At 37.1% G+C, this 24,317-nt stretch overlaps 1 protein-coding gene across 1 annotated transcript; it reads left to right on the top strand.

Moving 5' to 3' along the window:
* Positions 1–37: 37 nt before the first annotated feature.
* Positions 38–22,367, top strand: NCAPG (non-SMC condensin I complex subunit G). The gene is made up of 21 exons (XM_015862626.3): positions 38–284; positions 387–596; positions 1,732–1,960; positions 2,782–2,927; positions 3,538–3,622; positions 5,774–5,966; positions 7,645–7,794; positions 9,069–9,209; positions 10,075–10,198; positions 11,567–11,656; positions 11,823–12,002; positions 12,319–12,429; positions 14,062–14,181; positions 14,991–15,227; positions 15,463–15,644; positions 17,407–17,581; positions 17,977–18,138; positions 18,627–18,798; positions 20,591–20,683; positions 21,133–21,211; positions 22,055–22,367. The coding sequence occupies exons 1-21, from the start codon at positions 174–176 to the stop codon at positions 22,179–22,181; spliced, it is 3,117 nt and encodes a 1,038-aa protein (XP_015718112.2). The 5' UTR covers positions 38–173; the 3' UTR covers positions 22,182–22,367.
* Positions 22,368–24,317: the final 1,950 nt, after the last annotated feature.

The following is a 24,317-nucleotide window of genomic DNA, read 5'->3' as shown; positions in this document are numbered from 1 at the left end:
TCTCGCGACACTTGTGGGCGGCGCTGGCGCCTATTTTGAAGCTCTGGGCCGTTGCACTGGGGCTGGCTGCGCTTTGCCTGGCTGCGCTCCGTAGGGCGCTGTGAGGGAAGGGCGACTCGCCGCCTCCTACGGGCAGGAGCTGTGGTGGCTGTGTGAGCGCCCTGCTCGCAGCCATGTGTCCGGCCAAGGAGCCGCTGCAGATCAAAGAGGCTTTCCAGCTGGCTCAGAAGCCCCACCAGAACCGCGCGAAGCTCCTTGTGGCTTTGAAAAGCACCTACAACCAGGTACCGACCCGCCGAGCTACGGAGGCTGAGGGGAAAAACTGTGGTACTGCTGCTGAAAGGTGACCGTGCTAATTATTTATTGTGGTTTGGTGCTTCTTTCAGTTAAAAGACAAGGGAGACTTCCATGAAAAGTTCGTTCATTTCATGAAGTATGCCATGATCATCTACAAACGGGAGCCGGCCGTGGAGCAGCTGGTCGATTTTGTGGCTAAATTTGTGACTTCGTTTTATCAAACAGAGAAAGAGGACGGTAGTGAGGAAGGAGAAGAAGACAGTTTGCTTCTGAATTATGTGTTTAACTTCCTGCTTGAGGTACAGTAATACTTGCTATGAAATCTTTTAACATACGAAGTGAAAACTTTACTTACTGACACAGGCTGCATAGCGAAGCTGTGGATGCCTTGGCCTTGGTATTCAGGCCAGGCTGGATGGGTCCTGGGCAGCCTGAGCTGGTGGGTAGCAGCCCTGCCCATGGCAGGGGGTTGGGATAGGCTTTAAGGTCCCTATCAATGCAAACCAGTCTGTGATTCTTTTTATACTCAGTGTGGAAAACTTTCTCGCATTATCTACAAACTGGAAGCTTAAAAGTGAAAGCAAGGCAAGGATAACGCTTTATAATTTAAAAAACTAGAGCCAAAACAATGCGTACAGAAAACATGCATGCAGAACAAATTAGTGGACAGCTGGTGGTAGGTGAATGGTTGGAGTAAAATATCATAGAGGACTTTCCCAACCTTAATGCTTTTATGATTTTTATGATTATAAAAACCACAAAAACCCTCAGCAAAATGGATTTTAAAGCTTAGATCTGTCAGGAAAATATAAATTGTTTTCTTACTTGACTATCAGGTCTGTCATGACATGTTTCACTGGGGTGCATTTCTCTATGTGATATTAATTTATACTGCTTCTTTGACAAGAAGAAATAGTACAGTGTTTCTGACACATGCAATTGGCATTTGTGTTATTAATTCCTGCTTGTTTCAGGAGTTGATATATAGAAAGAAGACTATCAATTCTGATAGCGTGAGATCACAAATAAAATTATATTATTTTAAATTACTGTATTGCCAATGAAAAGTTATCAGTAATGTCAAGAGCACTAGGCATCATCCCTATTTTCTTTTAATGTTTTATGGGGACAGGAGGAATGTAGCTCATGTTGTTGTCTTCCGATTAGCAATATAGTTTTCTTCCTTTGTGAGGGCATTGCTAATTGTGTACAGTGTGCTGCTGATATAAATGACGAGCTATAAGTGTGAGTTTTTAATCTTACTAAAGAATAGAAAGAGCCTTTGAGATTATGAAAGTGCGTATTTTATCTCCTGTATGGAGCTTTAACTACTTATATGTGCTTATTGATAATCTTACAATGGAAATAAGAAAAAAATACTTCTTTCTTCTTTTTCTTTCCTCTCCCTTCCCACCCCGCTCCACTTCCCTGCAGTCTCACAATGCAAACAGCCATGCAGTTCGGTTTCGAACATGCCAGCTTGTTAATAAGATATTGGGAAACATGCCAGAGGATGCTCAGATTGATGATGAATTATTTGATAAAATTAACGAAGCTATGCTCATCAGACTTAAAGATAAGTTTTCAAATGTGAGAATTCAAGCTGTCTTGGCCCTGTCGAGGCTTCAAGATCCTAAGGATGAAAACTGTCCGGTTGTTAACAGTAAGTAGCACTTATTCTCTTTTGTTTAAAAGGGTTTGTTGACGTAGGTTAGTTTGCTTTGAAACTTTTTATTTGAAGCTTCAAATAACATGTTCTTTGAGGGTGTTCTTCAGGCAATTGTTAAAACAGTGGTGGAGCTCTTTGCCGATGGAGCTTGTTTAGGTAAGGGTGGCATATGTTGGGGAGGGGGAGAATAAACAACTTGTTGAATGAGAGATCTGCTGGGAATTAGATGATTGAAAGTTTTTGTGTTTCTTATTTGGAACAGAAATTTCATAGTGAATCAAGGTAGTCACGGATCAGAAAGGAGAAGTCAAGTATTCTCTGATCAAATCTTATGTTGCTGCTTTTAACTTTGAAAAAGAGGCAGGAATATAACAATTACGTGAGTGATAATATTGATGAATATATTTTGGTAGGTTTAATGCAGTTGTCAATCTTCAGTTGTTGGGAAAAATTGAGGATTCTCCTCAAAGGTGGTAAAAATGTTTCCACTGAACAGAGGTCCAAGACACCAACGTTTGGAAACATTTTTGTTCAGTTAATGACAAAGTGATTATTTATAGGAAGAATCCAGTAACAGTTTTATTAACTGAAGACTAATAATAACAAATGCTATTCTTGCATTTGACTTTAGTTCAGTTTATGGTTGCCTTAAAATCTTGGGGCTGTGACCCTAACCTGATCCCTGTGTTTATATTAGTGCTGTGCAAAAGGGGAGAGGTTTCAATAATACCTGCTCATATTCTTGAGTATTTTCCTTTTTTTCTATAATGTGAATGCCTGAGACTTACAAAAGCTTCTGACTATTTTACTTTCAGTTTACAACACGCTGCTTGAAAATGATTCAAATTCAGAAGTGAGGCGTGCTGTGCTGTCGTGTATTGCTCCATCAAAAAGGACTTTGCCAAAAATTGTAGGACGTACTATGGATGTAAAGGAAGCTGTCAGGAAGCTCGCGTATGAGGTACAGTGCACCATTTCTCATTAATTTCAAACAGGCTTTAAATCTTCTATCATATTTCATTGGTTAAACTGTAAGATTTTTCACTTACCAGAACTTTGCTGGGGAGTTTTCACGTATGCAAGAAATTGCCTGATAGAAATTGCATTTCTAACATAATTCAGTTCTTCAAGGTTATATATACAGTCTGTAATCGTCTATGTGCATTTTGTGAGGTTAATGAAGCAATTTTTCTTCTGTTTTATACTACAAATAATTAACTACTATTAGGATTACAGCCATACTAAATGTGGAAAATTATGCATAGTTTTCATATTCCACTTTTGTGAAGCATGAATTGCTGTCTGTTTTTACATGTAGAGTTAAGAGGAAAGAGATTTGCTACCATGTGTGTTTCTTGTTCAAACACCTTAAGAATCACAGGACAAAATCTGCTTATTAATCACATTACTAATGTACTAATACAGTGCTGATGATACAGGTATTATAGGCTTTTACCGACTTAAAGTTTCTGGGGATTGCATAAAGCTGAGAGTTTAGACTCACAGGTAACTCACAAATTCACTTGCTGAAATGTGTAGAAATGTATTTTAATGTCGTCTATTTTCGTAAGGTTTTGGCAGAGAAAGTTCACTTGAGAGCTCTGTCAATAGCACAGAGAGTAAAACTGCTGCAACAAGGACTAAATGACAGATCTGGTAAGTGATGTTTATTTTAATATCTTGATACCAGTGTTTGAGAGAATACCTTCTAATGTAGGGGAGATTACTGATGTGGAAGCCATGATGGCAATAATAAGGAGCTCAAAGGGAGTTAGATGTTTGATCACAAGAAATTCTGCTTACTGCTTCTGTTCTTCCACACATCTGCTAGTCAATAAACCAGAATAGGATTGCATTTTGAAAAATACATGAAAGCCACTGAGCTCTAAAGTAAGAATGAATGCCATTAAAATTATATTTAGAACAACAAAAAAACCCTCTCAAAGATAATGTAATTAAACACAGAAGTAGGAAAATTGTAGTTATTTAATTACATGTATTTTTTGCTTCATTCCAAGTATCTTTGTGACCATTGCACACATCGAAGAATAGTATCAGGTTGAAAACTGTTTTAAAATGTTTCCCATGTATGTCCTGCAGGAACTTTTCTGCTTGTTTGTCATATAACTGGCATGAATGTTACTTAATGAATTTTTGATTGACTCTCATTTGTTTCACTGTGAAGTAGCTTTATTTTTTTGGAATCTTGCTGTATTGTTTTAATGAGGAGATGTTCAGAACATAGCTGGTATTTATGTGCACTGCTGTCATCAAAGCATCTCAAGGTCATGTGCATCTAAGAGAGGTTTACCTACACAGAAAGTGACTTTTCTTTCCAACAATAGCAATTACATGGAATTCCACTATAAGAAACTGCCAGTTTAAGTGTAACTGTGTTATTCACGTACTTTGTGAAGTCTTATTTGGCTTATTTTTGTGACCTTGCAGTGTTTGGGATAGAGCTGCCTTCTTATCCAGGGAAGATACTTCCTCTGTTGTGTCTCTTTTCCTTAGGATGATTCTTCATCCCAACTATTGAGGACTTGGTTTTTTTTTAACCTATATATATCTGCCAGGGTATGCAGCTTCAGTGGGGTTGTATGCTCTTTGCTAGGCAAAAGAGGTTTATGTTCCATGAAGTATGCATTCATATATACATCCTCTAGAATTCTCTCATTTTGGTCTGTGTTGCAAACTATAACCTTGAATATGGGTATCTTTATTGAATTTGCTCATGTGAACATACTCCCAAGCTAACAAAGAGAAACTTGTGCATTAAAGGTTGCTAGGCTGGAATTTTGGATATCTTATTGACTTCAGAGGCATGGTTTATAATTAAAGCAGACCTAGAAGACAATCCAGATTTTGCCTAATTCTGCTTTTCAGGGTGCTTTTATCAATTCAGCCGTCAGTTCTCCACATGCTTTTTTTTCATGCTGCTACGTTCTGATAGCTTAAGCCTTTCAATTCTCAGAGATGCTTCTCATTCTTAGAAGCTTAATTTAGTGGGTTTTTTTGTTCGTTTGTTTTAAACAGATCTTCAACAGTCTTTTAGAATTCAGGAAGTGCTGTCATGGGCTGTATAGAATAGAAAGATGAATTTTGTTACCATTTCCCTTATATTGGCTCTTGTGTTCTAAAGCATCCAAAGAGCATAATTCAGTCAATCTGTAATTATCCTTTTCCTACCGCCAGACTACTGGCCTTTCTTCCTCGCCTAAATCTAGGTGTATACTCGATGTTTCCATAAGTACCTTCTTCCTTGATAAAGCCTACTCCCCTGATCCTGAAATTATTTGTTTGTTGCCTCAATGGGGAGGAGGTACTGGAGGGATTTACTTAGTGTGTCTCACAATTCAATTTGATAATTGAATTAATACAAGAACTCTGTGTGGTGAATCAGAATAAAAGTCTGTGTATTAGTCTCCTGCCTCAGCAGCAGCATAAAATGCTTAAAAGAGAACAAGTGTATAGCCATTCTTCCCTAGAATGTTTCATGGCTTTAAAAGAGGCCACGACTAATGTATTGGCTGGGGTGACGTGTTGATTGTGGATGTTGCTGATTTTGTTTAAAGAGTTTTTATTCCTTATAGGGGAAAAATGATGTTCCCTCATACGAGTGGTAGTTTTCCTTACGTAGTTCTTAGTTAACTGTTGTGCTGCTTTCAAAAAGAAAAAGGCCAAGTTCAACTATATAATAACTTTATATAACAATGATTTGTGAATGTATATTGAAATTTATTTATTTATTTTAATTTTTTTTACATGCTCTAACATTACCAACTATTTAAACTCATGTATTATTAGATGCTGTTAAGGAGGTCATGAAGAAGAAATTGCTTCAAGCCTGGTTACGATTTACTGAAGGGGATGTTTTAGAATTGCTTCATCGACTGGATGTAGAAAACTGCCCAGAAGTGGCTGTCCCAGTACTGAATGCTGTGTTTTCATTGTCCCCACTTAATGACTCCATTCAGAACTGCAAATACCTTGACAACAGGTATGGTATGGAGATCAGCTTTCTTTTCCGTTGCTTATGACAAAACCGATATTTTCGTGTAAGTTGTGATGTATCCCTGGTGTTTGTTTCCTGAAGTGTTTTGGTTACGTTCTGTTTGTTTGTATTTCTAATGTGTTCAGTAACTGAAAATGATTGTGAAAATCACAAGGGAGAGTAAATGCATCAATAAAGCAAGCTCTGCTATGAGTAACAGGACTGAAGAATTCTTAATTTCTTTCATTGCCCTGTGCTGTCTCTTCACAATAAAGGCAGTGCTTTAGTTTACAACCTGCAAAGCTGCAGTCTCTTCTTTTAATCTGTGTTAACTAATTAAAAGAGTCAATATCACAGATTCTGTACCACCTTTTCAGATTCTGGATATCACCTTTTGTCTCTTCTCCCCCTCAGTATTGCTTTTTTTCTTTCTGTTTGTTTTTTCTCTTTGCTTTGGCTTCTCTCAATCCATTTTGCTGGCTTAGGGGCAGCACAATTGGAGTTTCAGTTATTTGTGCACTGTTTAGGCAGTCTGTCAGAATAGAATCACTGAGCTTGTTTTTCAGCTTTGTTTCAGTCTATTTTAGTTGTTAATGGAAGTTTGATGGAGCTTAGAGGCTTCTTTTCCTGCATTAATTTTTGGTATAACTTAAGTGAATTCTAAGCTAATGATGAACAGAATGTGATACAAATATAATATTAAATTTCATAGCAATAAAATGAGAGGTGGAAGGGAAAAAGTAGAAACTATAGGAGATTGCTAAGGGAGGCAAAAAACACGTGGCAAGAAGTGTCTTGAGTTAATCAAAGAAACCAGAGTGGAATGATTATCTAAGTCTCATCTCACATGATAAACTTAAATGACAAGTAGTCACTGATTACAAAATACTAACAAGGTTATTCTGTATTTTGGAGGAAAACAGTGTAATGCCATGGGGTGAAACATTTTGCATTCTAGTAGCAGTTTATAACTTATGTCTTGAAACCAGTAGATGATATACTGTACTCCTAAGTTACAGGTGCAGGCCTGTTTGGCTCTAAAAGGGGGAAATAACATTCTCACAGCTTTAGGAAATGTGCCAGTTGTAAAGTTCAAAGGAGAAATAGTTATAGGCTTGTCGATCTGACTTTGATCCTGCACAAAACAAAGGCTCCTTTCTAAAAGATTGGATTTACTGAGAATTATAAGTAATGTTTTGGAGAAGCGGATCTGTTGGACTAATGGTACCCTGAGAAGCAAGTGAAATGATTCAGCTTGTAATGAGGTTATTTGATTTATGCAAAGCACTTGGCTTTTCTTTCGTGACACTTCTGATTGCATCTTGAGGTTTCATTTACGTGTTATTAGGTTGTGGATGTGTTTTGGTTTTGTTTGGGGAGAGCAAAGACTGCAGTCAAGAAGAGAACAAATAGTTTATGAACAGAAGCTGAAAAATAATGCAGTTATTTCTTCAGATTAGTGGAGTTCAGTCTTTCCCAATTGTAATTATAGCAGTGTTTCATAGAGTGCAAGTTTAGCGTGGATGTTTACTCTTGGAGATCTGAAAGGCTGAGCAGATTCTTTCCTGCACATATAAAGCTGTGCAGAACATCTTTGATGGGATTTCTCTTCTTAGGTAATAATCTTTTTCTGTGCATTTGTTCTGTGTCTTTTCTTCATTTCTGTTTATTTGTTGTCTTTAAGAAAACTGATTCCACTGGAAAACTTAACAGCCGAGAATGTGTTACACTGGAGGTGTCTTTGTGAACATCTAAAGTCAAAAGGTGAAGAAGGTGAAGATTTGCTAGAACAGATATTGCCAGAACCAGCCATATATGCAGATTATTTATTAAGGTACATTGCATTTAAAATACTTTGGTGGAAAACAAAAAAGTAATTCTTTTTTAAAAGGTAGATCATATTTACGTGTTTCAGCTATTCAGATTTGATTCAAAGCCAAAGATCTGTTTGAACAATGGTTTTCTTCTCTAGAATGAAGGAACTTTTTTTTTTTTTTTAAATCAAAAACCCAAAAAGCTAAGAGAATATTTCAGAATGTTTTCACATTACTCATTAATTATGAGCAAGATGGTCTTGAAGATTAACCGTATATAATTCTGTGCCATTAAACCTGCTAGAATGATTGTTCTGTAATGTGCAGCTCTTCTGCCTGTCTGTTAGTACACAGGTTGCTGTTTGTTTGGCAAAGAGCCTGAAAAAACTGGTGCGTTTTTCATTCTGGGGACTCGTGAAAATGAAGTAAAATTTGGCTGCTGTCCCTGTCTTTCCCTCTGGTCACAAGGCCAGTTACTGGCCACTTTAACAAAGGTGAAACAGTGTATGTTTTGTAAAGTCAATCTTCTATATAAGTGAAGAAAAGGAATTTATATTTTTGGTTTTTTTTTCTTGGTGAGATACTCAGAGAGAAAAGCTTTCAGTCCTCACATTAATGTACGTTCTGTGCAAATTCTGTGAGCACGAGGAATACTGGGAAATCTTAATTGATGTATTACACTTGTACACTGTATGGTGAAGATTGCTAAGATACAGATAAATCAGATCTGCTGAAGAAAATATTATTTTTAGAGATATTTTCAATTAAACATATGCATATTCTTTTTTTCCTCTTTAGTGGAGTATCATACTAATATTAGTCATACAAATATTGCTACTATCCTGTGTTCAGTGTGCTAAGGTGTTTCATAAACAAATAAAAATCATAGACACTTAATATAGAAATATCGGTCCAGTCTAGTGAGTGTAACTATGAATCTGTAATTGGTTTAACAGTTCATACCACATTTGGTCTCAGAAAAAAAATGAAAAAGCTGTTCCATCCAATCTTACTCAACAGGCCTTCAGTAATCCTCACCTTAAGGAAGAGACTGAGTAAAATTAACCCATTAGGTCTGCTTGTACTTGATTGTAATATCAACTGTTAAGCTGTTCATTGGTGAGTCCTCCCATCAGTTCTTTCAGTTAAGATTTACAAGTCTGGTGTAGGCCAGGTAACTGCTTGCTTATATATGACAGGGATGTGTTTTTGTTTTGTTGTTGTTGCTTTGTTTTTTATGTTTATTTCATTCCAACCATGATTCTGAATTACGATCTGTTCTATTTGGATTCAGTTACATACAAAATATGCCAGTTCTTGGTGAAGAACAAAGAGAAGATTTCGCTTGTTTTGAAAACCTGATGACAAAAGAATTTATAGGCCAGCAACTGATTCTTATTATAGACTGCATGGACATAGCTGAAGAGGGAGGAAGGTAAACTTGGGTAGAAAATCTGTTATTAAGCATATGGCTTAATTAATGTGTGGATAGGCATAAGGTCTTTGTTGGGAAAATGACCCGATCGTTTAGCATATTTCATCTGTTTGGAAGGAAAAAACAAAACAAAACCAACAACATCATCTCTTTAATGGCATTGTGCACAAGAGTGCATGAAATACTGCCTGCCTGCTTTTATGGAAAAAAGTTTTATGCATATACAACGGTATGGCGAGCAAATTTTGTTGTTGTTATAATACTTCCTTGAGATGAGGAAGTTAGAGTGTTTATTTGGAACTCAGTATACCAAAAATTAAGGAGATAAGTGGTTGATTTCTTCACAGATGACTTGTGGTAGGTAGGTAGCTTGTGGGTATCCTGAGTTTGAAGCCCAGTTTGCTAAGAAGGTAGAGATGTTTTAGATTTCAAACTGAATCGGGATGTGTTAATTAAGTCATTCAAGCAATCCTATAGTTTGAACAACCTTTTCCTGTGAAGTAGTAATAATAAATTTGGAAGCTTTATGCCATCATTGGCATTTTCTGAAAAAGGATGGTCATGGTAGTTCTAACACGGTGTCATTTTCATGCCCTACAAGCCTAATATGACTGTCAGGATATTTTTTGGTGGAATGACTTTTAAGCAATAGTCAAAACTGATTTAAAAAAATAAAAACAGTATTTTCTGATTGAGAGAAATGGGGTAAAATAAGGAGAAGATTAATTCTACTATGGAACAAAATAGTTACAGAGAAGCTTATTCTGTAATGTATTCATGACATGAACTCAGTGTGGGTAAAGTAATTTAATGCTTAACAATAAAAATTGTGGTATTGTTGTTTTTTTCCCCATCCTTAATGCAGGAAGCATCTGTTAGTTCTTTTAAAAAAGATTCTCATTCTGCCTGCAACTTCAACAGCTCTTGTATCTCCACTTGTGGAAAGATTACTTAAGATCATTAAGGATGATGGCAGAAGGATTCAAATAGTAAGTAATACAAAAGACTTGCTGCTTTCTGGGTTTTGCTTTCTCTGCATGACAAACAGTGTTTAGAAAGCACTGTAACAGAAATATCAGGAATTAAAATGTTTTTACTTTGGAAAAGTATTTATGTTCTTTGCTACGCAACTCTTGCCTTTGTTTTTTTTTTTTCCCCTTCAGAGTGGCTGCATTTTGTGCTTATATGACAAGCTGTTTTTTCAGAACAGATTGCTGATTTTGTAAATGTAACCCTCAAAGTAGAAAACTACTACACTTCAACTGCCTGTCTCAAAATTGTTTGTCTTATTAGACAAACCGGTTTTGAGTAGAACATTAAAATGAGAATGCTAAAGCATTTCACTACCAGATTGCAGCTTTTCTTTCTCTCCTTTCTATTGAGAAAAGATCTAAAATGTTTACTATAAAGAGAATACTTTTCTTATAATGTGCCTATATGAGGAATGATTATTTCAACTTGTCTAATGGAAAATGGATCCTTGGTTTAGCTGAAATAATTTAAGTTATTTCTGTACTTTATGGACAGAGAGTAGTTCTGGAAAGCCTCAGCCCAGTAGGTAAGGCTGGGATATAGGTTTGCTACATGATTATTTTGGAATAACTATAGTAACCCTGGCACTGTCGTAGTACAACACTAACAGAATGTGTGATGTTCTAGTATACTAGAGAAATGCACTGATTCAGTATATTCTGCTGTTTGGGTGGAGGCTAAGAGGAAGTTAACTGTGGAAATGTGATGCAAGATAAATCAAACTGAAACTATCCCTGTCTCAATTGGTCTTTAGTTTTCCTTGTGTCTTATCTCATTTCTTATTAACTTAACAGGTCAGTCCTTAAAGAACTCCCTTAACCAACTGAAACACCCTCAGACTAATTCTGCTTCCAGTTCAGTGCATGCATTTGGCTTGGAATTAAATTACTTATGTGGCTCTCTGTATTATATGTGTAGCTTATAGAGTTGGAAATGAGAGTGTTGGTATATTTTGACTGAAGTAGTAACAGATGAAAAACTGCACTGTTGTTACCAATCTGTCTTATTAAAGCATGCATTCAAACCTAGAGGAGACAGTGCCTGTGAAGTCATAGAAACTGTTCAACTTACTGGAGGATCTGCGGTTTTCTGTTCTCTTGTTTAACTGGCTAACTGTAGAAAGGACTGGACTTTCATGAATAGGTTTCTCATTGTCAAGTGAGTCCTCCTTGAGGACTTAGTGTAGTGACATAGTAGTTAAGGAAAGCTGCAGAGAAGTTTCAGAAGGATGGTGTTTTAGGTTTGGGTGAGTTAATTTGGTATCCAAATGGTATCTGATGTCTAAGCTGAAATCACCGTCACTAATATTTTGTTTGTAACACTAGATTGCAGAAATCGTCTCAGAGGTTCGTGAGCCAATTGTTTCTGTTGAGAAGCCTGTTGATGCTGCTGAAATAAGAAAGCAACAGGTTAAGGTAAGGAAATTTTAGTTAACTGGAAAAGAATATTCCTGGTCCATCAAGTAAGAGTTTTATGTAGTTGTATATTAATAAGTAATGTCAGTAGTGCGTTGTTGGCTAATACCATGTAGGTTATAATGCTGTATAATGATAATTATTTTCTTTCTGTTTTACATTTCAGTTGGCTGAAATAAAAGTGAAACTTTTTGAAGCAAAATCAGCTTTGGAAGAGTGCATTACCCTGCAGGATTTCAATAAAGCATCAGTATTAAAAGAGAAAATAAATGAGTTGGAACACTCAAAAAATGATCTGATAAAAGAAACAGAGCAGTGTGAAATTAAAGAAATGCGTGTGGAGAAGGTTTCTATTTTTCCCTTTTTTTTTATTTTTTCAAATGTTAATTGTTTTTTATTCAAAATAGATTACAATAAACTGCTCTTTTGTTCTTAAGTAACTGAAGAATACTAAAAGGAGCTTAGTTATGCTGTATTTACTCTTAACTGAAAACATGAAGCTGAATTGCTTTTCATTGTATAAGACTGATTCATTTTCTTGCATATCAAATGTATAGTGAGTAAAAATGTTTACTTGGGTATGAAATAACTATTATTCTCTCACTATCACAACCACCATTTTTAGTAATAGAATTTCTTTTTTTCCCCGTCTCACTTTGAAGAATGATCCTGAAACACTGTTGAAGTGTCTATTGATGTGTCACGAGCTTCTCAAGATGATGGCCTTTTCTAAAGGAATTGATCCAACCATCAATGAAATAATAGAATCTCTGGTATGTAATAAACACTGTTTTGGACTACAGTAAAAACAGGTATTTTAGTTCACAGGCAGGATGGATTGTGATTGTTTCAGAATCATCCTGCTATATCTTCAGTAGTGTGACTTGTGCTTGTAAGCCTTTCCAAAACCTGCAAGAGCAGTCCAGCTGTGAACTCAGAATCTACACCAGAACTGAATGCAGCAGGGAGTTACTAAAATCAATTGAGTCTCTCCCTGTAACTGAGGGTGCTGCTTCAAAAAGCATTTTAATGGTCTTCTCTGTGGACAAGGGTGGAAAAAAGGAGAAATAAATCACAGAGTATGCTACCGTATGAACATTTGATACACTCCCAACAAAATACTATGTGTGTTTTTTATCCAACCTATTTAGAAAGGTTATATTTGAATTAGAAGTGGTCAAGAGAAGGGCAGAAGGGAAAAGTATGGGACAGCTTCTGTGTGAAGAATGGCTGAATGAGTGAACTTTGTGTTTTACCTGGGAGAGGGTTTGAGAGAGGTCAAGAGTTATGGGTATCATGGAGAACGTGAGTAAGGATTGTATAATCATAAGGTGAAACTGGCAAACACCAAGATTAAAATTAATGAAATGAATTGATTCTTCTAATACATAATCTATGGAATTCTTTGTCAGAGGAGGTGTGCATGCTGAGCACGTGCATAAAACTCAAGGAAAACTGTGTAAGTTCATGAAAAAGAAATATTATGCAATAATTAGTTAGCTAGGAACAGTCTCACATTTCTAGAGCATCTCAGATACAAATTGCTGGGATGTTGACAATAATTCATGGCAGGTGTCTACCTGCCTGCTTCTGTAATGCTTTAGGAATTTGTTTTTGGTCCTTATTGTTAATAGGGCAATGATCTGGAATATGTGACTCAATATGAGCGTTCTTGCAACTTTCTTTCCAGTTTGAATTCTAACACCAGTTTAGAGTAGCTTCTATGTTGTGGAACCATACCTGATTTCTTTCAGATGTATAACAGTGTTTTAAGAAACCATAATTAGTTTTGATGTGTCCATCATATTTCTTCAATTAGTTTATTAATTTCCATGTTTGTTGTTTATTTCCCTTCTCTGTCTTCAACTTCCTGCTTTTATATTGCTATTCCTGCTGGGTTCTCATACATTAGAGCAATCTGGTTGTTTTTTAAACTTCCCTTCCTCGTTGAACACAAAGATATAGATCGATATCATGGTAGTATGTATCCTGTATGCAACCTGGCTTTTCTTTCAGGTGAATTCTATAGGGACTTCTTAAAACTATTCTAAGTAAAGGAAATTGCATTTGTATTTTACAGTTTAGAACTGCGTACCATTTCTTTGCAAGAATGTTAATGTATTTTGGGAAGAACTATGTGGGTTTCTTTTTTATTTCAGTAGTCAACTATTTTATTGGAAAACAAAGGTCTATTAAAACAAATATGAAGCAAAATGCTGGTGATTCTCCCATTGTTTTATTTATACAAAATCTGATTCTGTTTATATCTAGATAAATGGAGCTTGTGGTAGTTAGTTGTATCATGCTTTGTTATTTCTAGTTTTGGAATAAGCAAATGTTAAACAATGCAGTCAATTCTCTATTTTTGACTTGCATATTTCAGTGACAAACTGTGTTTTTTCCAGATACTTCCGGGTGTAACCAATGTCCATCCAGCTGTGAGAAACATGGCAGTTCTGTGCTTGGGTTGCTGTGCCCTTCAGAGCAAAGAATTTGCTCGACAACATCTTGCATTGTTGATGCAGGTAAAATTTCTATTGGAAGATAGAGTGGTGGTCCATGGGACAATAAATAAAACCAACTTGTAGCTATAAGAAAGTATCCTACATAGTTCTGGTGCTTAAGTACCAGCAATTCCTGATTTCCTGAACAGCAGGAGAGTATATTTTTATTTTTAAGTAGATATTTCTGATATCTGTGAGCAATTAAAACCCATGTTCTTTATGTAGGTTGCTGTCAGAAGTAGTGTTGGGCTGAACTGATGAAGGCTCACATTTGAGGCTATAACTCACTGTGTCTTTTTATTTTTATTTGAATGTTAATTGGAATGTTAAAGCATAATACATATGGACCTTCGTGAGCTTACCATGCAGTTCCTTGATGTATTTTCCATAATGCTTATTTTAATTAAGCTATATGGTCTTTCAGAGCAAGGATTGTATTAGCTGTTTTTTCTGTAGTGCCCAGTAATATGGACTTAATGCAGATAAATATCTTTTGTCTGATAAATGTTTAGAGGCTGATAGGTAAGGTTGTGTCTCACACATGCATAATCTGAGTGAAGCTAGAATTTTTTCTTAGTAATGGAGATTGCATAGAAAATGTGATAGATTATTTCTCATAATATTGTAATTTCAAGTTGTTTAAGCTTCAACCCATATCACACCTTCTGGCTGAAGTTTGTTTAACTTGAGAAGATTTATACAAGACTTCACATACAGATACATAGATTCTGGAGTGATCTTACTAAAGAAAAAAAGCTAATATCCACTTTTGCTAATATTAAGCTGTGGTGGTCTGCTATAACATTACGTATTTTCTTTATTAAACCTAGGTTTTACAAATAGATAATATACAGATAAAGCTTAGTGCTTTAAAGGCAGTCTTTGATCAGTTGATGCTGTTTGGGATTGAGCCATTTAAAGCTAGAAGAGACAGTGAGCCTCAAAGTGAAGAAGTACATGTTAGAACTGAAAGTTGTGAGGAAGAAAGTGAAACAACAGAGAAGAAAGAAGACAGTGCTACAATTCACAGCTTCCTGCAGCTTCTTTATGGTTTCTTAGACAGCGAGGTAAGAAATACTATAAATCTTGCCTTGTTCTGGTTCTGAAATAATTTTTGTAGAAGGCTTACCATTATGTTAGGCGGCATTTGAACTTTACAGGATGTGCATTGAGTAGTCTCATGTTAAAATACTCAATTGCCCTGGAAACTAAATTAGAGAACTGATTTTCAAAATTAGATGTAGACTATAGAATGCAATGAAGTATTACTGAACATGAATGTGGTTGGTGTTTTGTCTTCAGTTTTCAGAACTCAGAACAGAAGCTGCAGAAGGCATAGCCAAACTGATGTTTGCTGGGAGGCTGACAAGTGCCAAACTTCTTTCACGTCTTGTCTTGTTGTGGTATAATCCTGTGACTGAAGAGGACACTCACCTTAGGCATTGTCTGGGAGTTTTCTTCCCTTTATATGCTTATGCAAACAGGTATGTCTTCATTTCATATTGAATAGTATGTGATAATGTATATTGACCAAGCTGCTTTAACAGCCCTTTTCAAAATGGCCTAAATGCTTGTTGGACCTCTTTAGTTCAACCTCCCATGCATATTTCTTTTGATTGAACACCAACTCAGCCTGTGACCATTCTGAAAACTTTCCATTAATTCCCTCCTCTGTGACCAATTCATTTTTTAATTTCCTAAGACTCTCTGAAAGCATTTTTCTGTATACTGAATTGGAAAGTAATTTAAGGGATATCCTTTATGCTGTTGAACACTACTTTGGAGTGTCACTTAATACTTGCTATCAGGAATTGTTCAAAATAGGTATGGGGAGCTGTTCATTCTATCAGAGAAACAAGATATTTTAGTTTTATTAACTGAAGTATATGCCAAACTAAAGGCATAACAGATTCAAAGTCTTTTGGTAGTGGACAGATATTAATTATCCTCTATAGCAGCTGATTCAGAGCAGTCTGCAAAGTTGCCACTCAGGAAAAGAAAACTGAAGTAAATGCAGGAGTTCTGGCAGAGTTTTGTGCCTAATTTTGGTACTGATCTATCACTGAAATTTAAGTTCAGTATGTTTTCTGCATGTGGGTCAGATGTTCCCATTTGATCGCAGGTATAGTCAAGGGGCTTAAATTTTGACATTAAATGTTTATGTGAATGTAGATACTGGCTTTTATATGTAATATTGTTACATCATTAGAATAGTGTGGTGCATTAATGACAGGGACAGAGTCCTGTAATCAGTGACAATTCTTATTTCTGAAATGTTTGTTAAAGAGGGATAGTTTCCCTGCAGCCTTGTGCATATGCACTATTATATATCTTAAAATGTTGCTTTTCTAACTTGTAGGAAGTAATCTGAATGATGTCAGTTGTGTTTCACCCAATTTAAAACATAAGGTTGCTAAATGGGATACCTCTCGCCCCACTTACAGCGCACAAAAGGTCTTTAGGTGAGCTTGAGTCAATGTTCCAGAAGCAAACAATCTAGTATTAAATTATTTACCTTATTAGTTTTGTTCCCCAGTTAATTGGGTTCAAATAGAAGGTGAACAAGTATCTGAGATGAAAAAAAGCAAATAAAAAAAAAACACCAAACAAACCAAAAAGGTTTTGCTTCACTGACCAAGTACTTTATATATATTGGCACCTCTTAAATTGTTTTGACCTGTGTTGTGGAACTACACCTTTAGACAACGTGCCACAAAACCCTGTGCAACTGTTTGGGCTGTAGGCTTCCTTGGCGGGAGTCCTGAACTCTGAGTTCAAGGAAACACAAATATTTCTTCCAAAATGCTGTTAATCACCATGTTTTTTGATTTTATTGCCAGGCTTCATTGCTTTCTTACAATGAGATGTATCCCCAAAGAGAATTACTAGCAGAAAGGAGGAATGAGCAGAAGAAAAATGAAGATACAGGGATGTGCATTTCTGTCCCTTGAGAGAGATTCTGTCTGTATATATGAGTTAGGCTTTCTGATCAGTGGTTAGGTGCAGAAGTAGGGAGTGTTACATAACACTGTAGTGTTCCTGGGAAGAAGTCCCAGTGAACTAAAGCATAAAAGGAGTTGGTTCTATGAGGCAGGTTTTGTGGTTTTAATCCTGCTGCCCCATCTCTAGTAAGACTGGCCTCTCCTCTGACAGCTAAAATATATTGCAACAGGTCTGTAAACTTTCTTTGTAGAAAAAAGGATGTAATTCTCATTATGCTACTAATGCTTGATTCAACTGAAACAGATCTAACCAGGAATGCTTTGAGGAAGCTTATCTTCCAACACTGAGAACGCTGTTAAATGCTCCTGCAACTTCACCTCTGGCTGAAATAGATATCAGTAATGTGTCTGAGCTGTTGGTGGATCTGACCAGACCGAGTGGACTGAGACCTCAGGCCAAAAAATCTCAAGAGTATCAGGTACAGTGGGTTAAGCTGTAAGAAAACATTACTCGTACTTAGAGATGAAAAACTGACCTCTTCAGTTACTGCTGGTTGTTTTGTCAGGGATTCCTAGATTCAGAGCACTGATTCAGCAACTGACTGTTCATGCTACTAAATATTTCTCTTTCACTCTTACACACTGCAGTAATACTACAAGGAATTTGCTAGAGGGAATTTCTTTAGTGATCCATATTGGGAAAAGCAGTTTCAAAAAAATCAGTTAGTGAATGAACCCCAAATTCTTCGTTTAGAAGAAGAAATTTGCTATTTAATTTAATCATTAGCTGCCTATGTTAGAGAGTAATCTAGTCATTGTAATTTGTAAGCAATTTTCCAAGAAATACCATGTATCCAATTTCTTTCTTTCACAGGACTTAACAGTGCATGATAATTTAGCATCAAAAATTTGCAATGAGATCCTGATGGACCCAACTGCACCTGATGTTCGCATTTATGCAAGAGCGTTAAGTCTGCTGGAAATCAGTAGTTCTTCCACAGAGAATCTTCTGCTTCTGCTTGATGAGATTCTAGAGGTAGTATATAAATAACATGGCTCTTTGTAGCAGTCTAATATCCTGATGTGCTTAAAAATGAAGTGCCTATTGTTTAATATGACAACCTGACTGAAAATTTCCTTTAAAAATGAATTTCTCAAAAATTGGTTAAAGAGGTATTTGCAAAAATCTGACCAAAAAAGACAAAGCTGTGTGAAATGTTGAAGAGTTCTGCTCCCCTGCAGAGATACCATCAAGAGGTAGCAGTGTTCCATCCCACCTTGAAAGGTCCTGTAACTTTAATTTCTTCAGGTTGTCTCTTTAAGAATAATACTTTTGGGGTTGCAGGGCCTGGTGTTGATGGAGAATTCTCCTTTCAATTCATTCTCCTTTCATCCAGAGTAATCAGCTTTATGTGACACTTTTCGTTATTCTTAACAGTAAATTTAACTAATCCTTTTAATCTGTATACTTAATAAGCTAAAGGTAAAATTAAGTAGCTGTTAACATTTAGTGTCTCTTCCCAGAAAGTGAAAGATAAATTGTGTCAAAGAGCTATTGAGAAGGTGAAGAAGAGTTTGACCAAAAGTACAAATGTAAGCAAAGATCACTTGGAAGGCACAGAGGAAACAGGAGTCTCTGAGAAGACACAGGAAAATGACAAGACAACATCTGCAAATACTGTACAAAATGAAGAAGGTAATTCAGGAGGTGTAAGATAGTAGGTGTGCAATTGAATGACCTGCATGGATTTGTATGAAAAGAAGTCTTAGTTCTTCCTCTAGTAAGTAAATCTACTGTTGGGAAAAAAAGTGGAACAGTAAATATTCCTACTGTACAGTTGTAAGTGTACAATTGTAAAGCTGACAAATAACAAGAGGTTATACAGAAAGGAAGATAAACAACAAATGCTCACTGATGTTGAAGCTCGCGGTAAGGATAGATGCTGATGCCAAGGCTTGCTGCAAAACTCCATACAGGAGCAATCTCCAGAAAGAGATCTTAGTGGTGGTCAGCACTTAAATGTGATCTAGGAGAGGTGGAGTCAAGCTCCACCCCTTCTGGAATTACAGCTGAATTACCTTCACCTGTGTTCTCACAGCTGACTCATCACTTGCCTCAAATTGTTAATCAGAGGTTCAGGCTGTGATCAACAGTTTCCCATATACCTACTGTTGAAAATAACTCCAAACAAATATATCGTTAACATTATCATTATATTAATGTACGCAGTGCTGTATTTTGAGTTTTAAGATCGGCCTGATAGTTCTTTCTTTTTAAAAAAGACAGAACTAACTTCTGTCGTCTTCTTTTTAAGCTGCCTGGCATTCCTCTGCCTGCTAAATACCTTGTGTTGTCTGGCAAAAAGTGACAAGTAGCTCCTCGCATCTTTACAGTGCAGTTCACAAAGACTCCAATGGACTTGGACTCCAATGGAGTGACTGTGCAATTCTGGCAGACTGTACTCTAGCAACGTGCAGTCAGTGCACTGAACTGTTTACGTTGGTCTCTTATAACTCATATTTGGAGCCCAGTTTGTTTTCATTGCGATTTGAGCTTAGAGTGGAAGAAGCTGGAAGACTTTCCACAGTCAGCACAGCTTATGCAGCTGTGCACATGTTAGCAGTGCACGTTGTGTTGGTGGCACAGGAAATCTGATCTGTTTCAGTTGAAAAGCAATTGGATGAAATGTGCTTTGACTTCCTTGGCTTCCTCCACAAAGACTGGCACACACCTATTTTAAGCAGAACATCACTTCTAGAAAAATAATCCTAATTTTAAAATAAACATTGTTTATATCCTACTAGATTACTTCAAGACTTGAATCTGCTTCTGAAAGCATCAAGTACCTTCTGTGTTACCATCTTCTATACTTATTTATTGGATTCGAAGCTGGAACTCTAAAGCAGCTTCGTATGTCTATTTATAAAATGTTCTGCTAACAGCAAATAGTATTTGGGGATGAATCTCTCTCAAAAGAGGAATTTTGAGCACTTCAAAGAGGCTGTAATAGAAAAGCATTGTTTGTTTCCTTTCAAAATATGTCTGGATCATTAAAAGTCAAGAGGTGTTCTTTGAATATAGAAATGATAATCAAGAGCAAAATTAGGTACTTTTTTGTCCCTCGATTGCTGCAAAGGAGATACAAAATTGGCATTAAGAAAAAAAACTTCCTAGCAGTGGCATAAGTGGCTAAGAAAGGGATTTCCTGAAGGTATCAGTGATTTTAGGGGTGGAGGGAAAACAGTTCTCAGGAGTAGTTTATAGGGGTATTTTATAGCTGTGGTGGGGCAGTGTTACAGCTGAGTGACACTTTAAACTTCCTTCTGGCCTTATTATCTAAGATAATAAGGATTAAGGAATAATAAAATTATTTTAAAATTAAAGGAATGATAGATTAAGTGTTTTTAGGTACTGGCTCAGGGACTGATACTTACAGTGAACTGCAGGTTGATTATCTGAGTTCTGCATGTACTCTTGTGTTTCACAGAAAATACGAGGGATGTTCTTCATACTCCAGTTACTGAAGTGAAAAGTAAAGAAACTGCAAAACCAAAATCCACGAGAAACAAAACTGGCAGAGGTACGTGCTGGGTTTTCCTGGCTGTAATACTGGCTGATAACTAAATTAACACTTTGCAAACCTCTTTTTTCATGTAAACAATTCAGTCTTCATCATATGCTTCTAAAAGATGTGTTAAAAGATGAAAATAGACTGTTTTCCCAAAACGTTTCTGCTATTCACCTTTTCCAATCAGAAATAAAACAACAACAACAAGAAACCAAAGAACTTCTCTACCTACAAGGTTTCAAGGAGGTCGCAGACATTGGCAGTAACACCCAGTGACTGTGAGAAGTAGCATCCTGGGGGTTTTTAGTTGTCAGTGTTTTGTATTAAATAAAACATTCCGTTCATTGTTGTGACTTCACGTTATATGCATTTTAATACAGTGTTGATCACTAATTGAAAGGTGCAAAACTGGTTTAACGAAGGAAATAATGTGATGTGAAGAGGTTTTTGCTTATACTTAGGGCAACGAAAAGCAGCGGTGGGAACAAGGTCTGTGAGCAGAAGAAAAACTGGCACAGCCGTGAGATCTGGTAGTGAAAGGTAAATGCTTTTTCCCTCTGCCTTCAAAAGCACGATGTCAGTTCTAGAAAGAAACTTAATTCATTCCTAGAAAGGAATATTTTTCTTTCCCCGAACCTAATGCAGAAGTAAATGTTTAAGGAAAATATTTTTCTGCTGATACTTTGGAAGTTTTCAAACCTAACGCTGTATTTCAAGCGCTGTTACTGCCTCAGAGCCGGTCCTTGGTTTGAGATACTTGATGTGTAGAATTTATATACGTTCTGTCTGTCAAAAGTTCTGTTGTTTGGTTGCATTTCTTTTCTTCTGATTGCTTCTCCTGCTCTTTGTTTTAATAACAGTTCTGTGGAGGATTCTGAGTTTTCAATGTGGTTTTTTTTTTTTCCCCCTACACATTTCTGGCTTCTATTTCTGTTTCCTGTCTTTCAACACTTGAAAAACATCTGAAGTGAGCGATGTGTGAATATACACACAGCGTTCCTTCCCTTCAGATCTTGTAGGAGAGAAACATTAAATTACCTCTATAATTATCAGTTGTGTTCATTTTGTTTTAAGCAAGTAACCCCCACACTGAGGATGATCAGGATCAGCCGTTCCAGTTTGCCTGTTCGGTGCTTGCTTTGATACCACCTGGTCTTTGGGGGTTTGACTTATTTTGTAACTCTGATCCTTGGTTACTTTTCCTGATGCTGCTGAATCAGCTGGAAAACGTTGGTATATTCTTGTTCCTAATTTACAAACTTTCTATACTTATTTTTTTGTTCTGTAAGGATTTACTGTACAGCGATTTCAAGTTTTCTATTAACAAACCCTTGAATTTGCTCACTCTTTTGGGCCTTAATTTTGAACTGCTGTATATTTCAGTGAGGACGAAGTGCCCCAATCAGTCGCAGTGCCGAGTTCGAGGCCTTCGAGACGAGCAAAAACTGCAGCACTTGAAAAAACAAGAATGAATCTTTCAAACCTTTTGCAAATGGAAGAAGATGAATGAAGACAAACTGGTTGGAAATGCCCCTGCTGACGCTACTTGTTAACAGCAGGCTTGAAGAGTTAAGTTTCTCTTGTGTCATTTAATTTTTTCAGTATTTGATCATTTATAACTCCATGATTTTCTAGGAACTTTTGATTAGTTTCCCCATATGAACATCATTCATGTAATAAAAACATATTAAAATATCACCTGAAGAAAAAAGTCGTTTTTTAACTTACAAGTAGAAATTTTTAGACTTATTTTACACTAACGTTATAGTTCATGTTATTTGGAGCGAATGCTTGACCTGGAGAGGTTGCGTGACGGCAGCGTGTCTGGCTGCACTGCTGACACACCGACTGCCCTTCCTTCTGAGCCTGCACATCTGCTGTCTCTCTGGAGGCTTTTATGGTTCGTGTTAATTGGGAATTCTGCTTCTTGGAGAGAAATAAATGTCTGCTTTATTTTCAGTGATATAAAAATGGCAAAGCCATAATTAACTACAAATCAAAGCCTGCTACCACCCTAAGGGGGGCAGGAAAGGAGGAGCATTTCCCTCCCTGGAAGTGTTAAGGCCAGGCTGGATGGGGCCCTGGGCAGCTCGTGGAAGGGGCTTGGAACTGAGTGGGCTTCCAGGTTGTTTCCAAACCAAACCATTCTGTGATTCCGTGACACTGCCCTTGTTATATAAAATTGCTAATGTGTTTTTAGAAAAGCATAAAAGAAGCATCTAATAAGTATCCAATTAGGTAAGGTACAGGAAGGGTGAAAAGTACTCTTTAAGCTTCTGCATGCCATCTGCTTAAAGTGGCAGACAAATGTGATTTCTATGACTGAAGATCACAGAGGTTTTTCTAATGACATATTTAGGAATAGCCAAAAGTTCTATGAAGACAATAGAAAATTAACTTTAAAGCATGCCAAATATTCTCTGCTGGTTGAGCCAATTCATTCTGGAAACGTTGGGGGTTTGGTTTGGAAAAGCTCCATCCATCGTATCCTTCTGTGTTACAATTTAATTTCCAGGGCACTCAGTTAAGACTTGGGCTGACTGTTCAGTGAGCGCGTGTCAATGCAGCTATCGAAGGAAATCCTTTAGCAGAGGTTTAGACGTTGCTGTGATCTTTGGTATTTCTCTGAATGGCTTAAGGACAAAGCAAGTGACAAGTAGCATTCTCAGAGCGTGATGCTCTAACTAAGGTGCTGTTTATGAGTCTGCGTACAGAAAAGAGACGGCACGGTGTTCCTTTTCATCCCCTTCAGTTTTCGTTGGAAATCCTTCAGACCACGACATGCCACGGCACATTTTTGTGCTGCGATATTTCCTACTCAGAGGCTGGTGTAGCTATGAATTATTTTTATTCATTTCAAAGCTGAATTTTGAAGTTTTGAATGAGTTTTCTCTAATAGTTCTCTATCAAATGGTGTTCCCAGTGAGAGTTTGCATGCCATGATCAAAGTTGTGGCCTTCAATGCTACCTGAACACAGTTCATAGGGTGATCTTTTCCATTTATCCGGGTGATTGTCAGTCAGAGCTTCCCCCACACTTTAAGCACTATTGTGTTATTCAATATGTGTGTATTTCACATAAATGGGCTCTCTGAGAATGAGTGGTTCATGCTTCTGCTACTACTATGTTATCGGCAACTGCTGCTCCTCCCTTTCTTATTTTGGTTAAAACGAGTTTCTAGATAAAAACAACAATAGAAATGTTTAAAAGCCTCCATGAATGCTTTCCTGAATAAATTGAAGGTCTTCAGTTGTGCCTTTTCCCCTTGTCCTGCCTTGCCACATACGCGGGTCCCATCCCTGATGTCTCTTTAGGAATGCTGCACTGAAAGATCAGGTTTCTCTGAAGTCTCAGTCAGTGGATCTCAGCTGTGGATGGGCTTTCACTGCTGTGTGCTAACAAAGGCATCGACAAACCGGACCAGGTTTGGGGGAGGGCCTCAGCCTGGTTGGGGCTGGAGAACTTGCCTTGCTCTGGGCCCCAGTGAGCTGCAGGGGTGCAGAGCTTGGCTCTTTGTTGCTGCACATCAGGGGAGGACAAGAAACAATGGGACCAAGTCAAAACTCAGACCAGATATAGGGAGGAATGGGCAACTGGACAAGGTGCACGAGGTGGTTGTGCAGGGTCAGTCCTGAGTAACCTGGTC

The sequence above is a fragment of the Coturnix japonica genome, chromosome 4 (assembly GCF_054131305.1).
Source record: "Coturnix japonica strain WE chromosome 4, WE-NBRP24, whole genome shotgun sequence".
NCBI classification, from domain to species: domain Eukaryota; kingdom Metazoa; phylum Chordata; class Aves; order Galliformes; family Phasianidae; genus Coturnix; species Coturnix japonica.
The sequence above is the reverse complement of the archived record's forward strand: the minus strand, read 5'-3'. Positions and strand labels throughout refer to the sequence as shown.

What these genes read in the sequence shown, in the direction of transcription:
- NCAPG (XM_015862626.3), top strand. Translation starts at nt 174, where the DNA reads ATGTGTCCGGCCAAGGAGCCGCTGCAGATCAAAGAGGCTTTCCAGCTG. An exon ending in TGTTTAACTTCCTGCTTGAG is followed by an intron (nt 597 to 1,731) that starts GTACAGTAATAC and finishes ACTTCCCTGCAG; the next exon opens with TCTCACAATGCAAACAGCCA. An exon ending in ATAGCTGAAGAGGGAGGAAG is followed by an intron (nt 9,210 to 10,074) that starts GTAAACTTGGGT and finishes TCCTTAATGCAG; the next exon opens with GAAGCATCTGTTAGTTCTTT.